Genomic DNA, 25,118 nt, shown 5'->3' on the forward strand with positions numbered 1-25,118 from the left:
ACAATGCATCACTCACTCATCCTGATATCATTGTTTCATCACTGAGTTAATTATGTTTACAATTGCCTATAAAACTGACCTCAATATTATTATTTCCAATGGAAATCCAAGCTGCATCCTCTTTCGTGCAGTCACATTCTTCCTACAATGCAGTGACCAGAACTACACACAACTACTACAGTTATGGCCTAATCAGTGTCTTATACAGCTCCATTGTAACCTCCCTGTTTTTATATTCAACTAATAGAGGCAAGTATTCCATATGCCTTCTTAAACAACTATCCATCTGTCCTGTTACCTTCAAAGATCTGAGGACATGCACACCAAGGTCCCTCTGGTCCTGTGCACTTGATAGGAATCTATCATGTATTGTGTGTTCCTTTGCCTCATTAGTCCCCCCAAATGCACCACCTCACAATTTTCAAATTAAATTCCTTATGAAGCTGTTCTGCCTATTGGACCATCTTTCTGTGTTTGAGACTTTCCTCCTCACTACTTACCACACTGCCAATTTTTCAATAACCTGTGAACTTGTTGATCAAAGTTCCTATCTTTGTGTCTGGATCATTAATGTACAGTACAAACAGCAATGGCCCCTGCACCAAATCCTGCAGACACAAGCTTCCAGTCATCAAAATAACCTTAGACCATCGCCTCTGCCACTAGCCACTAAAGCAATTATGGATTCAATTTGCCAAACTGTTCTTGCTGTCTTGACCAGTTGCCCATGTGTGACCTTGTCAAAAGCCTTACTAAGGCCCATTTGACGACATCGACTACAGTATCCTCATTTACATGTTATCTTCACAAAAAACTCAATCAAACCTGTCAGACATAATCCTCTCCTGACAAAGCCATACTGACTATCCTTGATTAATCCTTTCCACTCCATGTGGTATTTTATTCTGTTCCTCAGAATTTTTTCTGTCTATCCCTGATGAGTGAGGAGCAGGAGAATCGACGTTTCGGGCATGAGCCCTTCTTCAGGAGGGCCTTTCCTGAAGAAGGGCTCATGCCCGAAATGTCGATTCTCCTGCTCCTTGGATGCTGCCTGACCTGCTGCGCTTTTCCAGCAACACATTTTCAGCTCTAATCTCTAGCATCTGCAGTCCTCACTTTCTCCTAATAATATTAAAACATACTTTTCCTCAAATCAAAACCTTAATTTCTGATCCACCATTTTAATTTTCCAAGACTACAATGTCTTGCTGAATTATGGTCATTGTCACCAAAACACTCCCCCACTGCATTTTGAACATATGCCTGGCTTCATTCCCTAAAATTGGATTCAGCAGCTCCCCATCGTGTAGGACATGCTGGTTTAAAAAGCTCTTCTGCATATGTTTTAAGAATTCTGCCTTCTGTAAGCCTTTCACACTTGGCCAATTCCCGTTAATATCGAGGAGGTTTAAATCCACTGTTATTATTATTCGCTTATTATTTTTTACACTTGTTTGAAATATGCTCACATATCTGTCCTTCTATCTGTCCCTGATCATTTGGGGCTTATAGTACATTCCATAATGTGATTGCCTCCCTTTTTAGTTTTAGATTCTATCCATATGGCCTCAATTGAGGTACCTGGTAAGAAAGAATTCCTCTTATTGCAGTAATTGACACTTCAATCAATATTGCAACACCACCTCTTCTTTTACCTCCTCCATATCTTGTTTGAAGATCCTTAACCCTGGAACATTGAGCTGCCAGTACTACCTCTCACTCATATATATCCCGTAATAGCTGTGTGTTAATCAGTACCCTCAGCATATGTCAGGCGTAGACAGCTGAGAACAAGTGAATCCCCAGAGCAGTCTAAGGGTAGTAGGAATATACTTAAGAGAGAGATCAGGAGGGAGAAAAACGGGAAATGAGGTTGCTTCGGCAAACAGGGTTAAGGAGAATCCAAAGAGATTCTATAAGTACATTAAGTGCAAAAGTGTAACGAGGGAGAGAATAGGGTTCCTGAAAGATCAATGTAGCCATCTATGTGTAGAACCACAGGAGATGGATGAGATAATAAATGAACATTTCATGTCAGAAATACTGTAGAGAAGGACATGGAAGCCGGGGAACTTGGGGAAATGTTTGGTGATGCCTTGAAAGGAGTTTGTATTACAGAAAAGGGTGTGCTGCAGGTCTTAAAAAACAAAAAAGATAGATAAATCCCCATGACCCGTTTGGATGTTTCCCAGAATTGTATGGGAAGTTAGGGAAGCGATTGTTGAGCCCCTTGCTGAGATAGTTGTTTCACCGACAGCCAGGGGTGAGGTGACGACAGACTGGAGGTTAGCTAATGTAGTGCCATTATTTAAGAAAGGCTGTAAGGAAAAGCCAGGGAGCTATAAACTTGTGATCCTTACTGGTGGGTAAGTTGTTAGATGTGATTTTGAAGGACAGGATTTACATACCTTTGGAAAGGCGAGGACTGATTAGGGATAATTAACAGGGCTTTGTGCATGGGAAATCATGTTTCACTAACTTGATTGACTTTCTTGAAGAAGTGATGAAGAAGATTGATGAAGGCAGAGTGGTAGAGGTTCTCTATGTGGACTTCAGGAAAGTGTTCAACAAGATTCCACATGGTAGACTAGTTAGTAAGGTTATATCACATGGGATCTGGGGGAACTAGCCATTTGGATATAAAATTGGCTTGAAGGAAGGAGACAGAGGGTGATGCTAGAGGTTTGCTTTTTGGACTGGAAGCCTGTGACCAGCAGTGTGCCACAGGGATCGGTGCTGGCCCCCTGTTCTTTGTCATTTATATAAATGATTTGGATGTGAATATAGGAGGCATGCTTAGTAAGTTTGCAGATGACAACAAAATAGGTGGTGTAATGGAATCTCAGAGTACAACGGGACCTTGATCAGATGGGCCGATGGGCAGAGGAGTGGAAGATGCCGTTTAATTTAGGTAAATGTGAGGTATTGCGTTTTGGTAAGACAAACTAAGGCAGGGCTTATATATTGCGTTTTGGTAAGGCAAACTAGGGCAGGGCTTATACATTTAGTAGTAAGGTTAGAGTGGTGCTGGAAAAGCACAGCAGGTCAGGCAGCAATCAAGGAGCAGGAAAATCAATGTTTCAAGCAGGAGCGCTTCATCAGGAGCCCTTTATTTAATGGTAAGCCCCGGGGGACTGTTGCCAAACAAAGAGACCTAGGGGTGCAGGTGCACAGATCCTTAAAAGTGGAGTTGCAGGTAGACAGGGTGGTAAAGGCGTCTTGCACCCTTGGGTCTTCATTATTCAGAACGCTGAGTATAGGAGTTGGGGCATCATGTTGCAGCTGTACAGGAAATTGGAGAGTCCACATTTAGATACTTCATACAATTTTGGTCATCCTTTTATAGGAAGGATGTTGTTAAACTGAGATGATGCAGAAAAGATTTACAAAGATATTGCAGGGACTGGTGGGTTTGAGTTATAGGAAGAGGCTGAATAGCCTGGAGCTTTTTACCCTGGAGCATTGGATGCTGAGAAGTTACCTTATAGAAGCTTTTAAAATCATGAGAGACATGGATAGGGTGAATAACCAAGGTCTTTCTCCTAGTGTGGGGGAATCCAAAACTGAAGGGCACAGGTTTAAGGTGAGAGGGAAAAGATTTAAAAAAGACCCGAGGAGTAGCTTTTCCACATGGAGGGTGATGCACATATGTAATGAGCTGCCGGAGGAATATAACATTTAAAAGGTATCTGGATGAGTTTATGATTAGAAAGGGTTTAGAGGGATATGGGCCAAATGCTGACAAATGGGACTAGGTGCAATTGGGATGTCTGGTCGGCATGACAAGTTGGATCGAAGAATCTGTATCTGTGCTGTATGTGACTCTATGACTCTATCTGCCCTACTCACAAGACCCCTGCCATTAAAATGTATCTAATCAGACTGTGTGGTTCTCCCGTGTGCCCTAACGTGATTATATATGCTCTGTTTCTAGACTGAGTTGGTTTTCCTTCAGCATTTGTCTGCGCATCATCCATTATTGTACCTCCACTCCATATCCCAACTCTGTGCCAAGTTAGTTTAAGCTTCCACCAACAGTACTAGCAACTCCCCAAACTCAATCCTGCAAGAGCATTAGTGAAGCGTCAGGAATCCATCATATTTGTCCAAGTCTCACCTTCCTGAGAAACGAATCAAATAATCTGGGAATCCAAAGCCGTCCCTCCTGAGCCACATGCTCATCTGCTGTATCCGTTTATCCCTATACTCATCAATACATGGCAACAAAAGCAATCCAGAAATTATAAACTTTGAGGATCTTGCTTTTCAATCCATTATCTAGCTCCTAAATTCTTGTTGCAGGATCTCCCCGTTCTTTTTCTTCCAATGTCATTGATACCAATGTGAACCATGACCTCTGACTGTTCGCCCTCCCCATTCAGAATGTCCTTCAGCTATTCAGTGGCATTCTTGAATATCCAGGAAGACAACACACCACACTGGAGTCTGCAGCCATAGAAAACACCTGTGTTTACCTCTCGACAGAGAATCTCCTGCCACTATTGTTCTTCTTCTTTTTCTCTGGTCCCCTTGTGTAGCTGTGCTGGACTCCCAAACCATCACTCTCATCATTTTCCAACACAAAAAATATTGATTGGGATGCACGCTGGGGCTTTCCCGACCTCTGCCTCCCTTCTTGACTAGTACTTACCCATTCCTTCCCTGGCTGCACTTCCTCAGACTGTGGGGTGACCATATATAAAATGTGTTGTTGATGTAACCACTGCCATCTCACTCATGCATTGCAGTGCCTCCAGCTGAGGCTTGAGGTCTGAAACTTGGCATTCAATCTGGTCAAACTAATGGCACTTCAAAGACTTCCCACATACTGCAGGTTGTACAACACATATGACTAAGCATCCCTATCATACCTTCAGTTAATTTTCTCTTAAACAAAATTTAAGCCAAGAAGGAATAATATTTGAGTTTCTTGTACGGTTAAGGTCACACAGGTCTGATTCTACTCACAATGGAAAGTAGGTGAAAGGTCCCGGGCCTTGGCCTGTCTTTATTCACAACCCAGAGCATGCTCCCATGCAGCTCCAACACTTCTCACTCTGAAAATTAAGTGAAACATCTTGCCCTGTCTTTATTCACAGCCCTGAATATGTTCCCATGCAGGTCCCCCTCACCCGCTTTGTGATTCTAAGACCTCAGTCATGATTTTCTGACCAACAGCCAAAATGTGGGGGCAGGTGACTTTAGCAGTGATGTACTTTCCACCCCAACTACCATGCCCAAGAAAGCTCACTGAATCATGGTCCATTGAGCTGGGTTAGTTCTGACTAGCAAGCTTCTTATTCTATCACAGACATTAACAATGGAGTCCTGCCTTGCCTAGTCAATTAGAGGGTTGCTTCTTTTGAATAATAAATACTGTCAGTCAAGATGTAGTCTTCAGGATCCAATGGCAAAAATGTAAGTTATTTTATTTTGCTTTTCACAAGATGGAGGCACAGGAGAGGGTGGTCAATAGGTTTAGAAACAAAGGCATGGGGAAGTCATCTTTTGCCTCACAATCATGGCTTCAATTGTTCCAAACTGGGGCAAATTGTCCTCCCTCAACCCAGTCGGGAAGTCACCTTGAACATAGAACATTGAACAAAGAACAGTACAGGCCCTTCGGCCTCGATGTTGTGCTGGCCTTTTATCCTACTCTAAGATCAAATTAACCTACATACTCCTCATTTTACTAACTTCCATGTGCCTATCCAAGAGTTGCTTAAAAGTCCCTAATGTATCTGACTCTACTACCACTGCTGACAGTGCTTTTCATGCACCCATCATTCTCTGTGTAAAGAACCTATCTCTAATCATTCCTCCAGTCACTTTAAAATTATGCACCTTCATGATAGCCATTTCCATCCTGGGAAAATGTCTCTGGCTATACACCCTATCTATGCCTCTCATCATTTTGTACACCTCTATCAAGTCACATCTCATCCTTCTTCACTCCAATGAGAAAAGCCCTAGCTTCCTCAACCTTTCTTCATAAGACATGACCAGGCAGCATTCTGGTAAATCTCCTCTGCACGCCCTCTAAAGCTTCCATATCCTTCTGATAATGAGGCGACCAGAACTGAACACAATATTCCAAGTGTGGTCTAACCAGGGCTTTATAGAGCTGCAGTATAACATCGTGGCTCTTAAACTCAATCCTCCTGCTAATGAAAGTCAGCACACCATATGCCTCCTTAACAAGCCTATCAACTTGGGTGGCAACTTTGAGGGATCTATGAATGTGGACCTCAAGATCCCTGTGTTCCTCCACACTGCCGAGAATCCTGCCTTTAGCCCTGTAATCTGCATTCAAATTCGACCATCCAAAATGAATCACTTCACAATTTTCCAGGTTGAGCTCCATCTGCCATTTCTCAGCCCAGTTCTGCATCCTGTCAGTGTGCCGTTGCAACCTACAACAGCCCTCCATATTATCCACAACTCCACCGATCTTTGTGCCATCTGCAAACCTGCTAACCCAGCCTTCCACTTCCTCATCCAAATCATTCATAAAAATCACAAAGAGCAGAAGTCCCAGAACCGATCCTTGTGGAACACCACTGGTCACCGTGCTCCAGGCTGGATACTTTCCATCAATTACCACCCTCTATCTTCAATGGGCCAGCTAATTCTGTATCCAGACAGACACATTTCCCTGTATTCCCCCTTGCTTTTTGAATGAGCCTACAATTGGGAACCTTATCAAACACCTTGCTAAAATCCATATACACCATATCCATTGCTCTACCTCCATCAATTTGTTTTGTCATATCCTCAAAGGATTCAATTAGGCTTGTGAGGCATGACCTGCCCCTCTCAAAGCCAAGCTGGCTATCTTTAATCAAACTATGTTCTTCCAAATAGTGATAAATCCTGTCTCCCAGAATCCTCTCCAATAATTTGCCTACCACTGATGTAAGACTGACTGATCTGTAATTCCCAGGCTTATCCCTATCCCTTTCTTGAACAAGAGAATAACATTTACCACCCTCCAATCATCTGGTACTACTCCAGTGGACAGTGAGGACGCAAATACCATTGCCTAAGGTGCAACAATCTCTTCCCTTGCTTCCCGTAGTAACCTAGGGTATACCCCGTCTGGCCCAGGTGACTTATCCTCATGTTTTTCAAAATTTTCAGCATATCCCCCTTCTTAACATCAATCTGTTTGAAATAGCCTGTTTCACGCTGTCCTTACAAACAACAAGGTCCCTCTCACTAATGAATACTGAAGCAAAGTGTTAATTCCGAACCTCCCCACCTCCTCCAACTCCAAGCACAAGTTCCCTCCACTATCCCTGATCAGCCCTACCCTCACTCTGGCCATCCTCTTGTTCCTCACATAAGTACAGAACGCCTTGGGGTTTTCTTTAATCCCAGCCACCAATGCTTTTTCATGCCTCCTTCTAGCTCTCCTAAGTCCATATTCAGTTTTTTCCTGTCTACTTAAAAACATCTCGAGCCCTGTCTGATCCTTGCTACGGTAAAAACAATGACTGCAGATGCTGGAAACCAGATTCTGGATCAGTGGTGCTGGAAGAGCACAGCAATTCAGGCAGCATAAACCAAATCATCCGCCGACATTTCCACCACCTCCAAACAGACCCCACCACCAGGGATATATTTCCCTCCCCCCCCTCTCCGCCTTCCGCAAAGACCGTTCCCTCCGTGACTACCTGGTCAGGTCCACGCCCCCCTACGACCCACCCTCCCATCCTGGCACTTTCCCCTGCCACCGCAGGAACTGTAAAACCTGCGCCCACACCTCCTCCCTCACCTCTATCCAAGGCCCCAAAGGAGCTTTCCACATCCATCAAAGTTTTACCTGCACATCCACCAATATCATCTATTGTATCTGTTGCTCCCGATGCGGTCTCCTCTACATTGGGGAGACTGGGCGCCTCCTAGCAGAGCGCTTTAGGGAACATCTCCGAGACACCCGCACCAATCAACCAAATCGCCCAGTGGCTCAACATTTCAACTCCCCCTCCCACTCTGCCGAGGATATGGAGGTGCTGGGCCTCCTCCACCGCCGCTCCCTCACCACCAGACGCCTGGAGGAAGAACGCCTCATCTTCCGCCTCGGAACACTTCAACCCCAGGGCATCAATGTGGATTTCAACAGTTTCCTCATTTCCCCTTCCCCCACCTCATCCTAGCTTCTAACCTCCAGAAACTCGATCCCCTGACCTGTCCGGACTTGTCCGACCTGCCCAGCTCCTTTTCCACCTATCCACTCCACCCTCTCCTCCCTGACCTATCACCTTCATCTCCTTCCCCACTGACCTATTGTACTCTATGCCACTCTCTCCCCACCCCACCCTCCTCTAGCTTATCTCTCCACGCTTCAGGCTCTCTGCCTTTATTCCTGATGAAGGGCTTTTGCCCGAAACGTCGATTTTGCCTGTCCTCGGATGCTGCCTGAATTGCTGTGATCCTTGCTACCTCAACCTTAAGTAAGCTTCCTTCTTCCTTTTCACTAGATGTTCTGTATCTCTTGTCATCCAAGGTTTCTTCACCCTACCATCCTTTCCTTGCCTCAATGGGACAAACGTATCCAGCACTTGCAGCAAGTGCTCCCTAAGCAACCTCCACATTTCTGTTGTGCATTCCCTGAAAATATCTGTTCTCAATTTATGCTCCACAGTTCCTGCTTAATAGCACTGTAATTCCCCTTCCTGGAATTAAATACTTTCCCATACTATCTGCTCCTATACCTCTCTATGATTGTAGTAAAGGTCAGAGGATGGTGATCGCTATCACTGAAATGCTCTCCCACCGAGAGATCTGACACCTGACCTGATGTGTTGCCAAGCACCAAATCCCATATGGCCTCCCCTCTAGTCGGTGCATCTTTATGTTGAGTCAGGAATCCTTCCTGGGCACCTGACAAAATCTGCTCCATCCAAACTGTTTGTACTAAGGAGGTTCCAATCAATATTAGGGAATTTGAAGTCACCCATGACAACAACTCTGTTACTTCAGCGCTTTTCCAAAACCTGCCTCCCAATCTGCTCCTCTGTGTGTCTGTTACTATTGGGGGGTCTATAGAAAACTCCCAATAAAGTGACTGCTTCTTTCCTGTTTCTGACTTATATCCATACTGACTCAAGAGACAAACCCTCCTTGACAACCTCCCTTTCTGCAGCTGTGATATTATAGCAATGCCACTTCCCCACCTCTTTTACCTCCCTTCATATTCCCTTTTGAAACATCTAAACACCGGAACATCCAACAACTATTCCTGCTCCTGTAATATCCAAATCTACGTAATGGCCATAACATCATATCTATACTGATCTATGCTCTAAGTTCATCACCCTTGTTCCTGACACTTCTTGTGTTAAAATAGACACACATCAGCCCATCACTCTGATTGCAACTTTGCCCTATCAACTGTCTCTCCTTCCTCACAGACTCTCTGCATGCTGTATCTGCCTGTTCACCAGCTACCCTCTCCTCTAATTCGTAGCTCCCATTCCCATCCCCCTGCCAAATTAGTTTAAACCCTCCCGAACAGTTCTAGCAAACCTTCTGCCTAGTATATTGGTACCCTTCCAGTTCAGGTGCAACCCGTCCTTCTTGTACAGATCCCACCTTCCCCAGAAGATATTCCAATGATCCACAAATCTGAGGCCCTCCCTCCTACACCAGCTCTGCAAACACATGTTCAGCTGCACCCGCTCTCTGTTCATAGCCTCACTAGCCTATGGCACCAGTAGCAATCCTGTGATTACTACTCTGCTCGTCCTGCCTTTCAGTTTTCAACCTAACTCCCTATATATACTTTTCAGGTCCTCAATCCTTTTCCTAGCTGTGTTATTGGTATCAATGCATACCATGACTTCTGGCTGCTCACGCTCCCTCTTCAGGATCCTGTAGACCCGATACGCGATATACCTGATGCTGGGATCGGGTTCCACTTAGGAAATCAGCTACTTTTCTCGCATGTTGAGAAGACATGTTATCAGGAGGTGGTGAGTTGAAGTGCTTAAGTGACTGTTAATTTACCATTTAAGAGCCTTAAATAATGGTGCATTGAGAAAGTGCCAATGAACCCACCTCACACAGCTCTTAATTGGTGGGGTAGTGAGAAGGTTAAGTATCTCTCCAGGGTGAACTCACCCAATAACTTCCCCTTTTTGCCACTCCTCTTGCCACCTCCAGAGAAGGGATAATTCTGCCCCAAAGAACCAAGGTTAGGACCTGGGACAAGACAAAGCACTGAGCAAAACACCAGTCAAATGACACTTTCATTTTTATCAAGTGATTTGCTCGACTATTACTAATAGTTCATAAAAACCAAAAAAAACTAAGGATTCTGTAAATGAGAAACAAAAACAGAAATTGTTGGAAAAGCTCAGCCGGTTTGGCAACATCTGTGGAGAGAAATCAGAGTTAACATTTCAGATCAAATGACCCTTTCTCAGAACCCTCCGTGTTCACTTGATTTCTCTGCACAGATGCTGCCAGACTTGCTGAGCTTTTTCAGCAATTTCTGTTTTTATTACTAAAGTTTTTTTTGTTGAAATCTTAATTGTGTTAACAGAGCATTCTTTTTGGCCATACTCTAATAAGATGCATATTATGAATCTGAAACATGTTTTTCATTCACATTAGTGTTATTGGGCAGTTAATATTATACACTGCAAGCTATATAATTAGGTAAAGCTGGGTCAACTCTTAACCTTCACCTAAGGTGGAGGCTAAAGCATATGTCCGCTGTTAAGTGTAATGCTTTAGCTATATGTGTTCTTCAATTTGATTTTAATATGTAGCTTCAGTAATCCAGCTGTGACCTTCAGTTTGTCAAATTGATGGAAATCTACCTTTAACACAGCACACAACACGTTCTACTTTTTATAAGTTCTACTCCTAGGTGCCACAGTGTTTTGTGTAGTCCTTGTCCCAATATTTATATTTTGTGCTGCTGTTTTCAAGTACAGGTTAGCTGATCATATTAACTCTTGCTTTCTGTTGATTTAAACTGGATTTCCTATTTGTTTTTAGCCCCAGTTTTTGTTTTCGTGTTTTTTAACTGCAAATCTCAACCACCTTTTTAACTTTTGCTTTCAGTGACATTAAGATGTCTTCTGTTTTGGATTAAAACATATTACAAGTATTTCTGTTTTCTTATAAATACTAATATTAATTTGCTTCTATGATAGTATTTTTAATACACGATATTGCACTCCACATTTGATATTATGTACTCCCATATTTCTATCTTTAATCATCCAACTGCCATGCTTTATTAATTGTTCTCCTATTCTCTTTGTTCTTTTATTTTTGGCTTCACTCCTAGTTATTTTTAATAGATTTTCATAAATACTTGAAGTTCCCAAAATGTGGATCCCCAGTTTTTACAATCATATATGGGATAGAACAGGAGCCAAGGCCAGAGTTTTCACCTGCTTCGTATAAAGTCAGATTTTGCCATGAGCTGAATTTTCCCAGTGAACTGGTAATATGATGGGGAAAGCATCCAAACGAGAGCCGCAGGAGCTTCAACACTATGGCTATCTACTGTGTGGCCAATTGAACCATTTAAGGGAGCAATTAAAAATATTTCCTGTAGTCCAATAACATTTCTCCCACATCAACTGGACCTGCCACCTCATCAGGAGACCGTCAAATAAATCCTGGTGGTCATTAAGTGAGTTCACAGTAAAGAGGTACTGGTTAATGAGCGACTCTGTATGTAAGTCACCAGTGTTGGAATAACCTGCCAACCACTTGTGTGCTCAAGGGCATCTCAGCATTGAGACTTCTTCTATTTCATTCTGTAGCCTGAATAAATGGCCGCCTCTAGCCATAGCTTTGTCAACAGGTCTGAGTTGTGGGCCTTCTGATTGGGCTAGAATCCTCAATTGGATGATGGCCCTGGAAGCGGCCTCTTAATTTGCACCACCACTAAAATGCTGCCCTGGAGTCTCTTTGCCTACCAATGCAAAACCAACACCTTCTCTTGGGCTCAGCAGTGGAACTATTCTTTGCAAAATTCAGCAAAGTTTTCTCCCCTCACAAGGATGCAGTGCATTATTATTATTGTTGAAACCAGGAATACAGAGGAACCTCATTTATCCCGAAGGACAGGGGCAGGCAATATTTTGTTCGGTAATCAAATTCCAGGTATTCAAGTGCCAGACAACATAGTTTAGCCAAGCATTGGGGCCTTGCAATCTTGCCAGATAATCTGATATTCGGATAATCGAATGCCAGATAATTAAGTTTCCTCTGTACTAGGATGCCAAAGAGTGACAAAAAATGGAATTTTAAAAAAATTACTTATAGCTCCTGGAGACACTTCAGAATTCTTCCTCAGGATACTAAGCACAACTTTTTTTAAAAAAAAACTCATTCATGGGATATGGATGTGGATGATGCTAGCCAGGCCAACATTTTTTGCCCAACCCTAATTGCCCTTGATAAGATCGTGGCAAGCTGCCTTCTTAAACAGTTACAGTCCTTTTGGTGTGGGTACACCCAAAATGTCATCATGGAGGAAGTTTCAGGATTTTGAAGCAGTGACACTGAAGAAACAGCAATATGTTTCCAAATTAAGATCAAAAGCGGCTTGAAGACAAATTTACTGGTGGTGGTGTTCCCTTATATCTGGTGCCCTTGTCCTTCTAGGTGGATTTGGGGTGTTGTCGAAGGAGCCTTAATGATTATCTTCAGTATGTCTTATAAATGGTAAATGCTGGTGCTGCTAGTGGAAAGAATGGATTTTTGTGGATGTGGTGCCAATCAAGCAAACTAGGAGAAAGTGAGAACTGCACATGCTAGAGATTAGAGTTGAGAGTGTGGTGCTGTAAAAGCACAGCAGTCAGGCAGCATCCGTGGAGCAGGCGAATCGACTTTCGGGCACACTGTTTTGTCCTGGATGGTGACAAATTTCTTGACTGCTGTTGGATCTGTACTGATCCAGGAAAGTGGGGTAATCCGTCAGTGTCACTTGTGCTTTGTAAATGGTAGACAGGCTTTGGGGTATCAAGAGGTGAGTTACTTGCTGCAGGATTCCTAGTCCCTGACTTGCTCTTTTAGCCACAGTATTTATGTGGCTAGTCCAATCCAAATTTTGGTCAACCGTATTCTTCAGGATATTGAAAATTGGGGTTTCAGTGCTCGTTATCCGTTGAACATCAAGGACGATAGCCAGATTCTAGTTTTTTGGAAATGGTCAATGCTTGACACTTTTGTGGCACAAATGTTACTTGCCAATTGTCAGCCCAAGCTTGGATATTGTTCAGGTCTGGCTCTATTTAGACATAGACTATTACAGTATGTGAGGAGTCACAAATGGTGCTGAACATTGTGCAGTTAGCAGCAAGCGTCCCCACTTCTGACCCGATGACAAAGTGAAGATCATTGATGAAGCAGCTGAAGGGATTGGGTCTTGAGCACCACCCTGAAAAACTCCTGCAGAAATGTCCAGGAGTTGAGATGATCAACCTCCAACAACCACAACTACCATCAATTATGACTCTAACCAACAGACAGTCTTCCCCTTGATTCTTATTGACAGTTTTGCGAAGGCTGCCGCACAATTTGCAGCCTTTAGGAGTAGTTTAGCATACCCAGTGGTAGAGACACTCAGTACTCAGGCGTCCCAGACTGGTGTGCCCTGGAACTAAATGTAATATTCCTACAAATGTTGCTTCCTTGATTTTTCTTTTTCTTCCCCCTCCCCGCTCATTGTCTTCTTCATAATAACCCAAACTCCTGCTCAGAACCAGTGTGTGGTTTGCACTCATCTGCAGCACATTTTCAAAATTCCCATTTCTTTTGGGAAATTTTCAATATTTAATCTATCACTCAATGTTTTTCCACTGACTTACCAGCAACAATTTTATTTATAAATGCCATAATTTCTGCAGAGCCCAACTGTTTCCTTCCTTTACCTCCATACTGCACCTTATTTTTCAATCACTGTTCATTCCTAACTTAATCCTGCATCAGTCACATGTCTAATTTTTACACTTGCATGAAAAGCACAGAACTGAATTTTGCCAAGTTTTGGTTAAGTGTCATTTTCATGATGTTTCATGGAGGGATTCCCTTCATGGGCCATAATGATTTTCTTTCCTGCAAGCTTCCACTGCTCACCTCATTATTTATGCATCCAGGCTCCACTGCACCCTGCACAAATCAAATGGTCACACAGGCAGAAATGCTCGACCCACCTTGGCCTTCAACTGCATTGCAAGGTAGGAACTACCATTCAGAATATTCTGCTTAACAGTTATTGCAGAGGAGATGGCTGAGAAAGGGAGGTTGGCACTGCAGTTCGTAGCCAAGATCCTGGAGGTCCTGGTGAACAGGATAGTGATCCTTATTCTCCACACTGCCAAAGGAGGCTACAGCCCCAGGTGCTGCCGGTCTGGATAGAGATGGCTACCCAGATCAGTGCAGTATTCCTGATAAGAGACACCCAGTAGTGGAGAATATTCATCCTTCTACACTGTGCAAGTTTAAGTGCCACCACCTTCTTCCCACAACCTCTCACTCACTGTAACTCTGCCATTGCACACATGTCCAAGGCAATTGCTGTCACAGTTGCATGCAGCATCTCCAGTTCATGTCCTCACCCCTCCTTTATCCTTGAGCCACTGATCCTTCCTGCCGTCTTATTTCCTACTCACTCACCAGGACACCTCAACACCTTTTCTGTTCCTGCATTCTTAGCAATTCTTACAGCCACTTTCATCTCAGAAAATTCCTCTTTATGCCAGGGTCATAGTGATTTGCGAAGCCCATCCATCACCCATAATGTAGTACCCTGTGCTCTCCCATGCTATATCAGATCCCACGCTTAGATTAGGAGATGCCCCCCACTTCACACTCATTATCCCCTCTGCAACCCAATGCAGTGGTTCCAATCCTCACACTTGAGTTTCCCACGTTCCGCCGGACTTACCAAGGTCAACCTCCTGGATTCAGATGAGGAAAGAAAAAGGGAAAAGTCAAAAAGTAACAGGAGGTATATGTAAGATTTAGGAAACTGAAGATAGAGTGTGCCCACAAAAAATACAAAGATAGAAGGACAGAACTTAAATAAGGAATTAGGAGGGCTTAAAGAAGCCATGATTAAAGAGGCCATGGGGATTAAGGAAAATCCCAAGGTGCTTTGTACATATAAAGAACAAATGGGTAACTAGAGAAAGGGTAGGTCCTCTCAAGGACAAAGGAAGGAATTAATGCATGGAGTCCGAGGTGGGTGAGGTTCTAAACAAATGTTTTGCATTGGTCACAAAGGAGAAGGACATGATGGGTGGTAAGTCTCAGGAGGGGTATGTTTACTATTCTAGGGCATGTCAATATAAAAAATAAGGTATTGGACATTTTGAAAAGCATTAAGATAGACCAGTCCCCATGACCTGATGGAATCTATCTCATAGTGCTGAGGGAAGCAGGTGAGGAAATTGCTGGAGCCTTTTCCAAAATCTTTGTAGCCTCTTTAGTTGCAGGAGAGTTCCCAGAGGATGGAGAATTGCCAACGTTGATCCTTTGTTTAAGAAGGGCAACAGGGATCATCTGGGAAATTACAAGCTGGTGAGCCTTACATCAGTGGTAGGGAAATTATTGGAGAAGATTGTGAGGGATAGAATTTACTCACATTTGGAAACACACAAACTTATTAGCAATGGACAACATGCTTTGTGTGGAGAAAGTCAGGTCTCACAAACTCAACTGAGTTTTTTGAGGAAGTATGAAAGCTAATTGATGAAGGCAGGATGGTAGATGTTGTCTATATAGACTTTAGCAAGGTCCCTCTGGCAGGCTGATACAAAAGATGAAGTCACATGGAATCCATGGTGAGCTAGTAAGCTAGACACAGAACTGGCTTAGTCATAAAATACACACTAACGGTGGAAAGATGTTTTTCTGACTGGAGATCAGTAACAAATAGGGTTTTGCTAGAATCAGTGCTGGGACCCCTGTTGTTTATAATATATATAAATGATTTGGAAGAGAATGATTATAGCCTGATCAAAATGTTTGCGAGCGACACAAAGATTGGGGAAAGCTACAGATAGTGAGGAGGAGGATTGCCAGAGGAAACAGCAGGGATATAGAGAATATAGACAGGCTGGAGTCTTGGGCAGAAAAATAGCAGATGGTGTTTAATCCGGACAAATGTGAGGTGATGCATTTTTGAAGAACAATTGCAGGAAGTAAGTATACAGTAAACGGCAGACTCCTTAGTAACATCAACATACAGAGGGATCTAGGCGTACAGAACCACAGTAACAACACAAGTGGAAAAAGTGGTCAAGAAGGCATATGGCATGCTTGCCTTCATCGGTCAGGACATAAAGTATAAAAATTGCAAGTTATGTTGCGGCTGTATAGAACTTTAGTTAGGCCTAATTTGGAATGTTGCATACAGTTTTGGTTGCCTCATTACCAGAACGATGTGTAAGCTTTGGAAAAGGTACAGAAACAGTTTACCAGGATGTTGCCTGGTTTGGAGAGTATTAGCTATGAGGAGAGATTGGACAACCTTGTTTTGTTTTCAATTGAACATCAAAGGACGAGAGACAACCTGATAGATGTTTACAAAATTATGAGAGGCATGAACAAAATGGATATTCAGAGTCTTTTTCCCAGAGTGGAAGTGTCAATTACAAGGGGACAGAGGTTTAAGGTAAAAGGAGAAAAATTTAAAGAAGATGTAAGAAGCCATTTTTTTTGACGCAGAGGTTTGCAAATGCCTGGAACGGGCTGCCAGAGGTGGTGGTGCAGGTGGATACAATAGCAACTTTTAAGAGGCATTTTGACAGAAAAATGAACGGACAGGGAATAGAGTGATACAGACTGTGGGCAGGCAAAAGGCTTTTAGTTTAGAAAGGCATCACGTGTTGGTGAGTCTTAATGAGCCAAAGCACCTGTTCCTGTGCTATGCTGTTCTTTGTTCTTTGAGCTAATGCCCTTGACTGAATGCAGAGCCTGACTCATTGTAGTCCCCCCTGACTCAATGAAGGACTTATGTTTTCAGACATACAAATTTGGTTGAAACACTTGCAGTATGTTTGCCATGTAAATTGTTGGCACATGCTGTAGCTATGACATTGGCATAGCAGAGGGGCAACATGTCCGCCCCTTTGACTTTTCAGTGATGGCAGCCATGACAACCTGTCCGGCTTTCTGTCTGCCTTAAGATTCAAAGGAAGGCAAAGATGCTGTGAACATTCAAGTAAATGAATTGTAAGAAATTTATTCTTTTTATAATTTGCATGTTGATCTATAATGACAAAGCTCCATTGTGACATCTAGCTCTCCTGCACTAATCAAACAATATATCTTCTAATTCTGCATTTACAACACAATGGAAAATCAGTTATCTATCTATTTGTAGTCACTTGTTAGTACAAAACCTGAATATTTTTGAAAAAAGGGACACACTATCAAAGCTTTTCAACTTGCCCTTATCAGGTTGAATTCTTCCGATTTGTCCTCATGGTTGCAAGATGTAAAGCTTCAGCAAAATATATTTTTCTTCAACAATAACTGATTTGTATGTTTCTATCATATACTTTGAGGTGAATCTGTCTCACTGAAAAGTTTTAGTTCACATTTCTCTCCATTCAATTTGATCTGTTACTTGTCTACCATTTCCATCTACCTAGCCTGTAGAATCCCTGCAGTGCACATAGAGGCTATTTGGCTCATTGAGTCTCCACCCACCCTCCAAAGAGCATCCTATCCACACCACCCCATTCCTGTAACCTCACATTTGCCATGGCTTATCCACCATGTCCCTGGACACTACATGTGAGAGAATTGGTGAATACATCAGTTATGGACATGCCTGAAGGAGATCCAACATCACTCCAAGGTTCAGATATTCTTCCCTGAAAGTTGTCCAGGCAGTGAGAGCATGAGGAGCTCAGCAGCCCCATACCTGGCTGCACTGCGAAAACAGAGTCAGTGACTTGATGTGTTTTAGGATGATGAATGCAATGTATAATATTACATTTTCAGCCTTAAATATGAATAAAGATGAATATAGGCTTGGAGAATGAGTTTCCCGCTCACTTAGTGAAGTTGCCTTAGTTGAGATACAAGTTAGTCTCTCTGTTTAAGGCAAGTCTCAGGCAAAGGAAACTTCATTCCTCAGCACCCCATATTGCTTAGTCTCAGCAATATTCTCAGTCTAGAACAAGGCTGCAGAAGGTAGGCATTGGTGTCATGGTAATGTCACTGGGCAAGTAATTCACAGCCTTAGGCTAATGTTTTGCTAACATGTTCAAATCTCAAAATTGCAGTTGGTAAATTTGAATTCAATAACATTCTTGAATGAAAAACTAACCTAAAGGGGTAACCACTATCAATTATTGTAGGAAAAATAACCTATCTTTTTCTCTAATGCGTTTTAGGGAGGGAAATCTGCCACCTTCCCTGGGTCAGCCTACATGTGATTCCAGACCTACAGTAATGTGTTTGACTCTTAACTGCTGTCTGGCTAATTAGGAAGGGCAATAAATGCTTGCCTCACTAGTGATGCCTACATCCTATAACAATGAATATTAAAAATAATTTGACAGTTGAAAAATAACATAGCGTTTGGAACTGATGGGAATCCCTGCTGAAATTCTGAAACAAGTCAGAGATAACCTCCTGGCACAGTTACACGTTATCATATTCTTTACTTGGGAAGATATGCACATTTTGGGTAGCTTGGGGACACTGTGGTTGTTTGTGTATTCAAGAAGGGAAAGAAAACCAATTGCATTATCTAGAGAGGACCTGCCCTGGCATCTGCCATCTGGAAGGCAAGGATCCTCCTCAGCCACCAGCTCCTTTTGGCACAGTTTCAGTTTTCACATGCATGTCGACAACACTCAGCTCTACAACACCACCAGTTCTCTGGACACTTTTGCTCTTGTTAAATTATCAGACTTCTTATCTGACATCCAGTACTGGTGAGGCAGAAACTTCCTCCAAATAAAGAGTGGGAAGACTGAAACCATTCTTTTGGATCCTAGCTCCAACTGTTCTCTTGCTACGGATTCCATCCATCTCACTGGTCAGGTTAGGTCAGGTTGTTGGCAGTTGTGGTGCCATATTTGATCCTGAACTTCCAAGCTCATTTTTATACTGTTGCTAAGACCTGTTTCTCCTTTCTCCCAGAAACACGCTGTTTCCCACTTGCTCTCACTTTCCACCCTACCAGCTTCCCTATTCAAAGGATCATCTTCCACTATTTCTTCCATTCCAGCATGATACCATCACAAAGACACCTTTCCCTCCCTTCCCTGTCAGCATTCAGAAGGGACCATTCCCTAAATTACACCCTGATTCCTCTCTTTCACCTACAACACCTCATGCCCTTACCATGGTATATTGAACTATAACACTAGCTCTTTTATCACCTCATTGTGCAATGCCCCAACCACTCCTTCAAGATGAAGCAGTGATTTACTGGTAGTTCTTTCAATCTAGTCTACTGAATGCAGTATTTGCTGCTCACAGTGTGATCTCCTCTAAATTAGGGAGACCAAACACATACTGGGTGACCGCTTTGCGGAACACTGCACAAGTCACTGAACATAACTCCGATCTTCTGGTCATTTGTCACTTTAGTGTATACTATCTCGCTCTCATTCTTATATTTGTGTCCTCGTCTGCTGCAGGTTTTACAATAAAGCCCAAAGCAAGCTGGACTATCAACACCTTCCAGCCTTCTGGAATCAGTATTGAGTTCAGGAACTTCAGGCATGTTTTATCTGCCTGCCCCCAATACTCATTGCTGGTATCTGGTTTTCTTGATTTTGGTTTCTGCAGAGTTGACCTAAATTTTTCCATTTACTGTTAGGAGTGGATGTTCGTTGAAGTACTAACTAGCAGAATGATGTACAGCCTCTTTACTAAGCACTTAGTAATATTTTAAGTGACAATCAGCTGTTTACAAGTAGTTGTTCTCCACATTGGTTTCAATTTCTTATCAAGGGGACATCTTAAGCTAAACCAGTATTTCAGCTTAAGATTCCATCATGGCCATCTTTAGTGTGTATAATATTCACCAAAGATTGCTCCCATATTTCTGACTGGCCTATTTTGTCTGTTCTACCTCACATAGATAATTAGTTTATTGAAAAATCAACATGACAGAAGGGGTCAAATTGTAATAGTGATAGAAATGAAATATGTAATCATTATTCATAACAGTTATAGACAATCATTATTAATAAAGTGTAAGATAAAATGATTGCAGAGTAATGAATATTTAATTGTACAAATAATTACAATATAAAATGCAGGTTTCCTTCTGGGTGTGTTGTAGTTTTGCTATCTATTTTACACTTTTTCCCTGCTTTGCCAATGCATCCAAAAAAGTATATTTGCAGTAAGTATACATTTGGCTAATAGTAACTGAATTCACACCTTACTTTTAGATGAAGCTGCATCAATTCATCAAAATGAAGAAGATGACACTGAGAGTGACAGTAGTGATGAAGATAAGGAAAGCAGTAATGAAGACAGTGATGAAAGTGAAAGCTCAGACGAGGAGTCTAATGACTCATCTGGAAGTGAAGAAAGTACATAATTTTGGTTTTGATAAAAAGTATGTCTCTTTAAAAACAGCAAGTTTTACCACCATTTTCTTTTAAAAATAGCAAATTTTGCCACTATTTCCTTTTTCTCAGCAACAGCTACAGAGTTAAAATTAACTCTTAAAAAATTAGAAACATCATTAGATTATTACAGAATATAGAAGGAACCCTAAAAAACAAAGATTTATTTCATTTCAACTTATTTAGCCCTTCAGCTTTGTTAAATATCCAAGATCTCTCTTACCTCTGCATTTTGTAGACAGTGTTGACTCTATCAACTCATCATGTTTAAGATTCTATTCCAGTCGTCTAGAATTTAAGTCCTGCTTGAATCCTAAACATCGTTCCGTGTATATTTGCAGAAATTGAACAAAAATCAAAACAAATGAAAGTATAATGTATAAGTTACCTCTTGCCATTACATGATAGGTTTAGTAGGTTATTTAGCTTAAGTCATTTAATTGACTCCTTCCACTTCAGAATTTAACATCTTTCTGTAATTCAATGTTCTCTCACTATTACTATGCCTTTTTAGGGAGGATTCTTCACAACACAAAAGACAAACCTAATTCTTGGGCTTTAGGATAACATCCATAATTTTATTTCTAATTATCCTTCTTTCACGCAAAACTACAGAAACTTCAGAAAGCCAGTGAAGTCTAAGCAGCATTTTATATGAACTACAATGGATTTTGAGACAAATACATGTATTGTAAGTTTACTTTATTCATATGAAGAGTGCGTCATAACTGTCTATGATTCATCCACATATGGTCAATTTGTATGTAATCTCGACTTATGCAGGGTCTCCAATTCATTAGAAATATGTCTTTCAAAGTTTCCTCAATATCCACATGGAAAGAGATCCTATGCCTTTAAGGTGTAAGATGGCAAATCAACAAAAATTTGTTCATCACAAAATTATTTAACTGAATAAATACTGAGTAGGAATGGAATGTTTGCTCAATTTCTACAGTTCTGAAAGCCCCTAATTTTCAGATTTACCCCTTATCCTACCAAACACGTGTCCTTCCTCAAATACACTCTGCTCCTGAAGCTCACTGATTATTAATCCCTAAACACATGCACTACTTACCTAACGTACACACCTTTTTTTCTCACCAATCATGCAGTTTCACATGTGCACACATTCATCTAAATTTTCTATTATGAATACAACATTATTGAAATAATATTCTGGAATATGTGAAGTGGATATTTCAGAATTTCCAGAAGTGCTGATTTTAAGCCTGAAAAACATGCAGTGCCCCAAATACACAGACAAATGTGGAATCTGATTAAGAGCAAGGAGAGTGCAACACTGTTCAATTTCGAGCAGTCATTCTTACAAACATTCTGGTTCTGTTTTGTCTTGTCGTTGTATCACAATGATGAATACTAATAATGTTAGGAAAGCCACTTTGGAGGAATTATTAAGGCCAACAGTATGGACTATTTGAATTAATATCAGCAGAGGTATAGCTATTAACCCGAGGAACTTCAGCAATTAGTGTCTCTTCAATTCAGTGAATGTTACTTTACCTCCCTGCAGAATCTGGCTAAATAAATCTCCATTGGATTCTCCAATGTGAAGCTATTAGAACAATATTCAGTATAGAAAGGACATATTGAAATATTTATGTGTGTGTACATGCATGTATGCATGTACAATGTGCATGTGTGTATGTAATGTGGTAATCCACGAACAAGCTAAAAAATGTCTTGGAACTATTCTATTGGTCAGTCACATTTACAAATTATAATTTGAAAGTTTCAAGATTAATTATGATTTTTCGCCTTTATGAAAACTAAAATATATGTATCCCAAGTCCTTGTATGTCATTTTCCAATGAATATCTTTTGAAAGTTGTAATGTAACAGTTTTAAGTTTGTTTGTGATTACAGCAGAATCCTTTGGTTTTATCCAGAGTGAACACTAAAAAGGTTTGTAATAACTGGGAAGTTGTTTACATGCAATGAAACTAAGCAAATATCTTGCATCATTCATGTTATTAGCAACATTGAATTGCACGAGTATGCTTTAAATTTCCTATCTGTGGCACCAAGGTACATAGTGACATTATTGAATACTTTCCATATAAGGTCTATCATGTCACAATTATCTAATTTTTTTTCACTAAAATCTGGTTTTCCCTCTGTGTTTGAGTTGATTTATTTATCAGGGTCAATTGACTTGTATTCAGGCAAGAACAAATGTTCTGTTTTCATATAGAGGGAAAAAGTATGTAATTCAGCCTTGTACAGTGTAAATAAACTCTTGTATTTTCAGATGCATATGCTATGTACTGAAAATTATGTACAAAATTCTCTAGAATTTATTATTGCTGCTGACCACTACAGACAAGACAATCTTATCCACATTCCTAACTAAAGATTAATCAATTCTAGGCAAATGAAGACTCTGCAGGCCCAGTATCTATGTGACTCATTAGTGAAAAATGCTTTTGGATTGAGAACTGGAATGTTTCAATATATTTGTAAGAAGCAGATAGTTGGTATGAGGAACTGCCTTATCAAGACTGTGTGTCATGGTGTATTTTATTCCAATATTTTACTGTTTCATTTGTAGTTCATGATGTATCTTTTTATTGGGGGAAGTATGGCAATTGTTCAAAACTTGTGATATCAAATTATCCACATATTATAAACTCTGAATTTATTTTCCATTGAATAGCATTAAATTTGAGCCAGGTTTGGGGAGCAGTCAGCCTCATCTTACCTGTTTTACACTATCACCAAAGTTTTTTTTCAGAAAGGGGAACTGGGTGATGCGGTGATGCAATGGGTGACCATCTTTGTGACCTGGGTATAAATGCCATGTATCATTGAAACTGGCTCCTAATCCTGAATGTAAGCAGCTGAAAATGTGTTGCTGGAAAAGCGCAGCAGGTCAGGCAACATCCAAGGAACAGGAGAATCGACGTTTCGAGCATAAGCCCTTCTTCAGGAAGCCCTTCTCCTGTTCCTTGGATGCTGCCTGACCTGCTGCGCTTTTCCAGCAACACATTTTCAGCTCTGATCTCCAGCATCTGCAGCTCTCACTTTCTCTGAATGTAAGCACCCAACATTTGGGAAGTCATGACCATATTTCAGAATAAATCATAGAAACAAAATAAAATCACGATGACAAGTAGAAAAAACTCTTGAGAGATTAAAACTGCATGATTTTCTTGAACACATCAGATAGAGCTTGTCCTTCAATCTAACACCAGATGCTAATGCAGAGAGGTGTTCCACTCGCTTCAGGAAGCAGTCACACTTCATAGATTAAGTACCACAAATTCGGTCCGTGGCCAGGGACAGCAGGGTGTGACTGCAAGTGAAGCAGATAGAGAGGTCCTGTATTCAGGAACGGAGGAGCCTCAGCGCTTGACCTTGTCCAACAGGTACAAGGTACTTGCTCCCTGTGTGGATAAGGGACAGAGCTGTAGGGAGGATGAGCCATCATACAAGAGGCCATTCAAGAGAAGGGGGCAAAAAGTCAAGTGGTAGTTGTAGGGAATTCTATCATAGAGAATAGATAGCATTATTTGTAAGCAGGATCAAGAGTCCGTCATGGTATGTTGCCTGCCTGGTGCCAGAGTGAGGGATATCTCTGACTGGCTTGAAAGGATATTGAGGAGAAAGTGAGGTCTGCAGATGCTGGAGATCAAAGTTGAAACTTTATTGCTGGAACAGCACAGCAGGTCAGGCAGCATCCAGGGAACAGGAGATTCGACGTTTCGGGCACAGGCTTTCCTGAAGAAGGGCCTGTGCCCGAAACGTCGAATCTCCTGTTCCCTGGATGCTGCCTGACCTGCTGTGCTGTTCCAGCAATAAAGTTTCAACTTTGAAAGGATATTGGACAGGGAGGAGGAGGATCCAGTTGTTATGATCCATGTCAGGACAAACAACATAGGCAAGACAAGGAAAGTGAACCTGTTTAGGGATTATTAGGAACTAGGAACTAAATTAAAGAACAGGACATCAAGGGTTATAATCTCCGGATTTCTACCTGAGCCACATGCAAATTGGGATCAATGTTCTAGTGAAAAGAATAAATAGGGTGATCAACAGGACTTTAAACTAGAAAGTGAGGGGGAATGGAAGGGTAAAATCCCAAGAAGTGTAATGACCAATGGGAAACCAAGCAGTAGGTTAACATCTGTGGAGGTGGATTCAACTGCACAGAAAAGTATGAAAAAATGAAAAAAAAAGGATAACTTAGGAGCGGCTATTAAAGTCTCCAGAACACAATACAGGACAGAGTGTTTGGAAAGCGTTCAGAATCAAACTTCAAGTACACTGGATAAAGGGATGACAGTGAGAAGAGGGATGGTAAATACAGGACTGAAGGTGTATCTGAATGCATGCAGTACACAAAATAAAGTAAGTGAGCTTGTGGTGCAGATTGAAATTGGCAGGTATGATGTGGTGGGCATCATGGAGATTTGACTGCAAGGGGATCAGGACTAGGAGCTAAATATCCAAGGATAGGCATCCTATCAAAAAGACAGGCAGGTGGGCAGAGGGGGTGGGTTTGCCTTATTAGTAAGT

At 41.6% G+C, this 25,118-nt stretch overlaps 1 protein-coding gene across 3 annotated transcripts in view; it reads left to right on the forward strand.

The window, feature by feature from the left end:
* Positions 1-23,250, forward strand: part of erich2 (glutamate-rich 2) — a 256,997-nt gene extending 233,747 nt beyond the window's left edge. For 2 of the 3 annotated variants that reach the window (XM_043693703.2, XM_043693704.2), the window contains one exon: positions 20,403-23,249. In XM_043693703.2, coding sequence (XP_043549638.1) covers positions 20,403-20,554 — 152 coding nt within the window. In that variant the 3' untranslated portion in view covers positions 20,555-23,249. Of the gene's footprint in view, positions 1-20,402 lie in introns of all 3 variants that reach the window. The other variant, XM_087989049.1, reaches the window with a different exon arrangement.
* Positions 23,251-25,118: the final 1,868 nt, after the last annotated feature.

Source organism: Chiloscyllium plagiosum, unplaced genomic scaffold, assembly GCF_037043375.1.
Source record: "Chiloscyllium plagiosum isolate Xiang-an unplaced genomic scaffold, Cpla_swu_hap1 HiC_scaffold_7, whole genome shotgun sequence".
Taxonomy (NCBI): Eukaryota; Metazoa; Chordata; class Chondrichthyes; order Orectolobiformes; family Hemiscylliidae; genus Chiloscyllium; species Chiloscyllium plagiosum.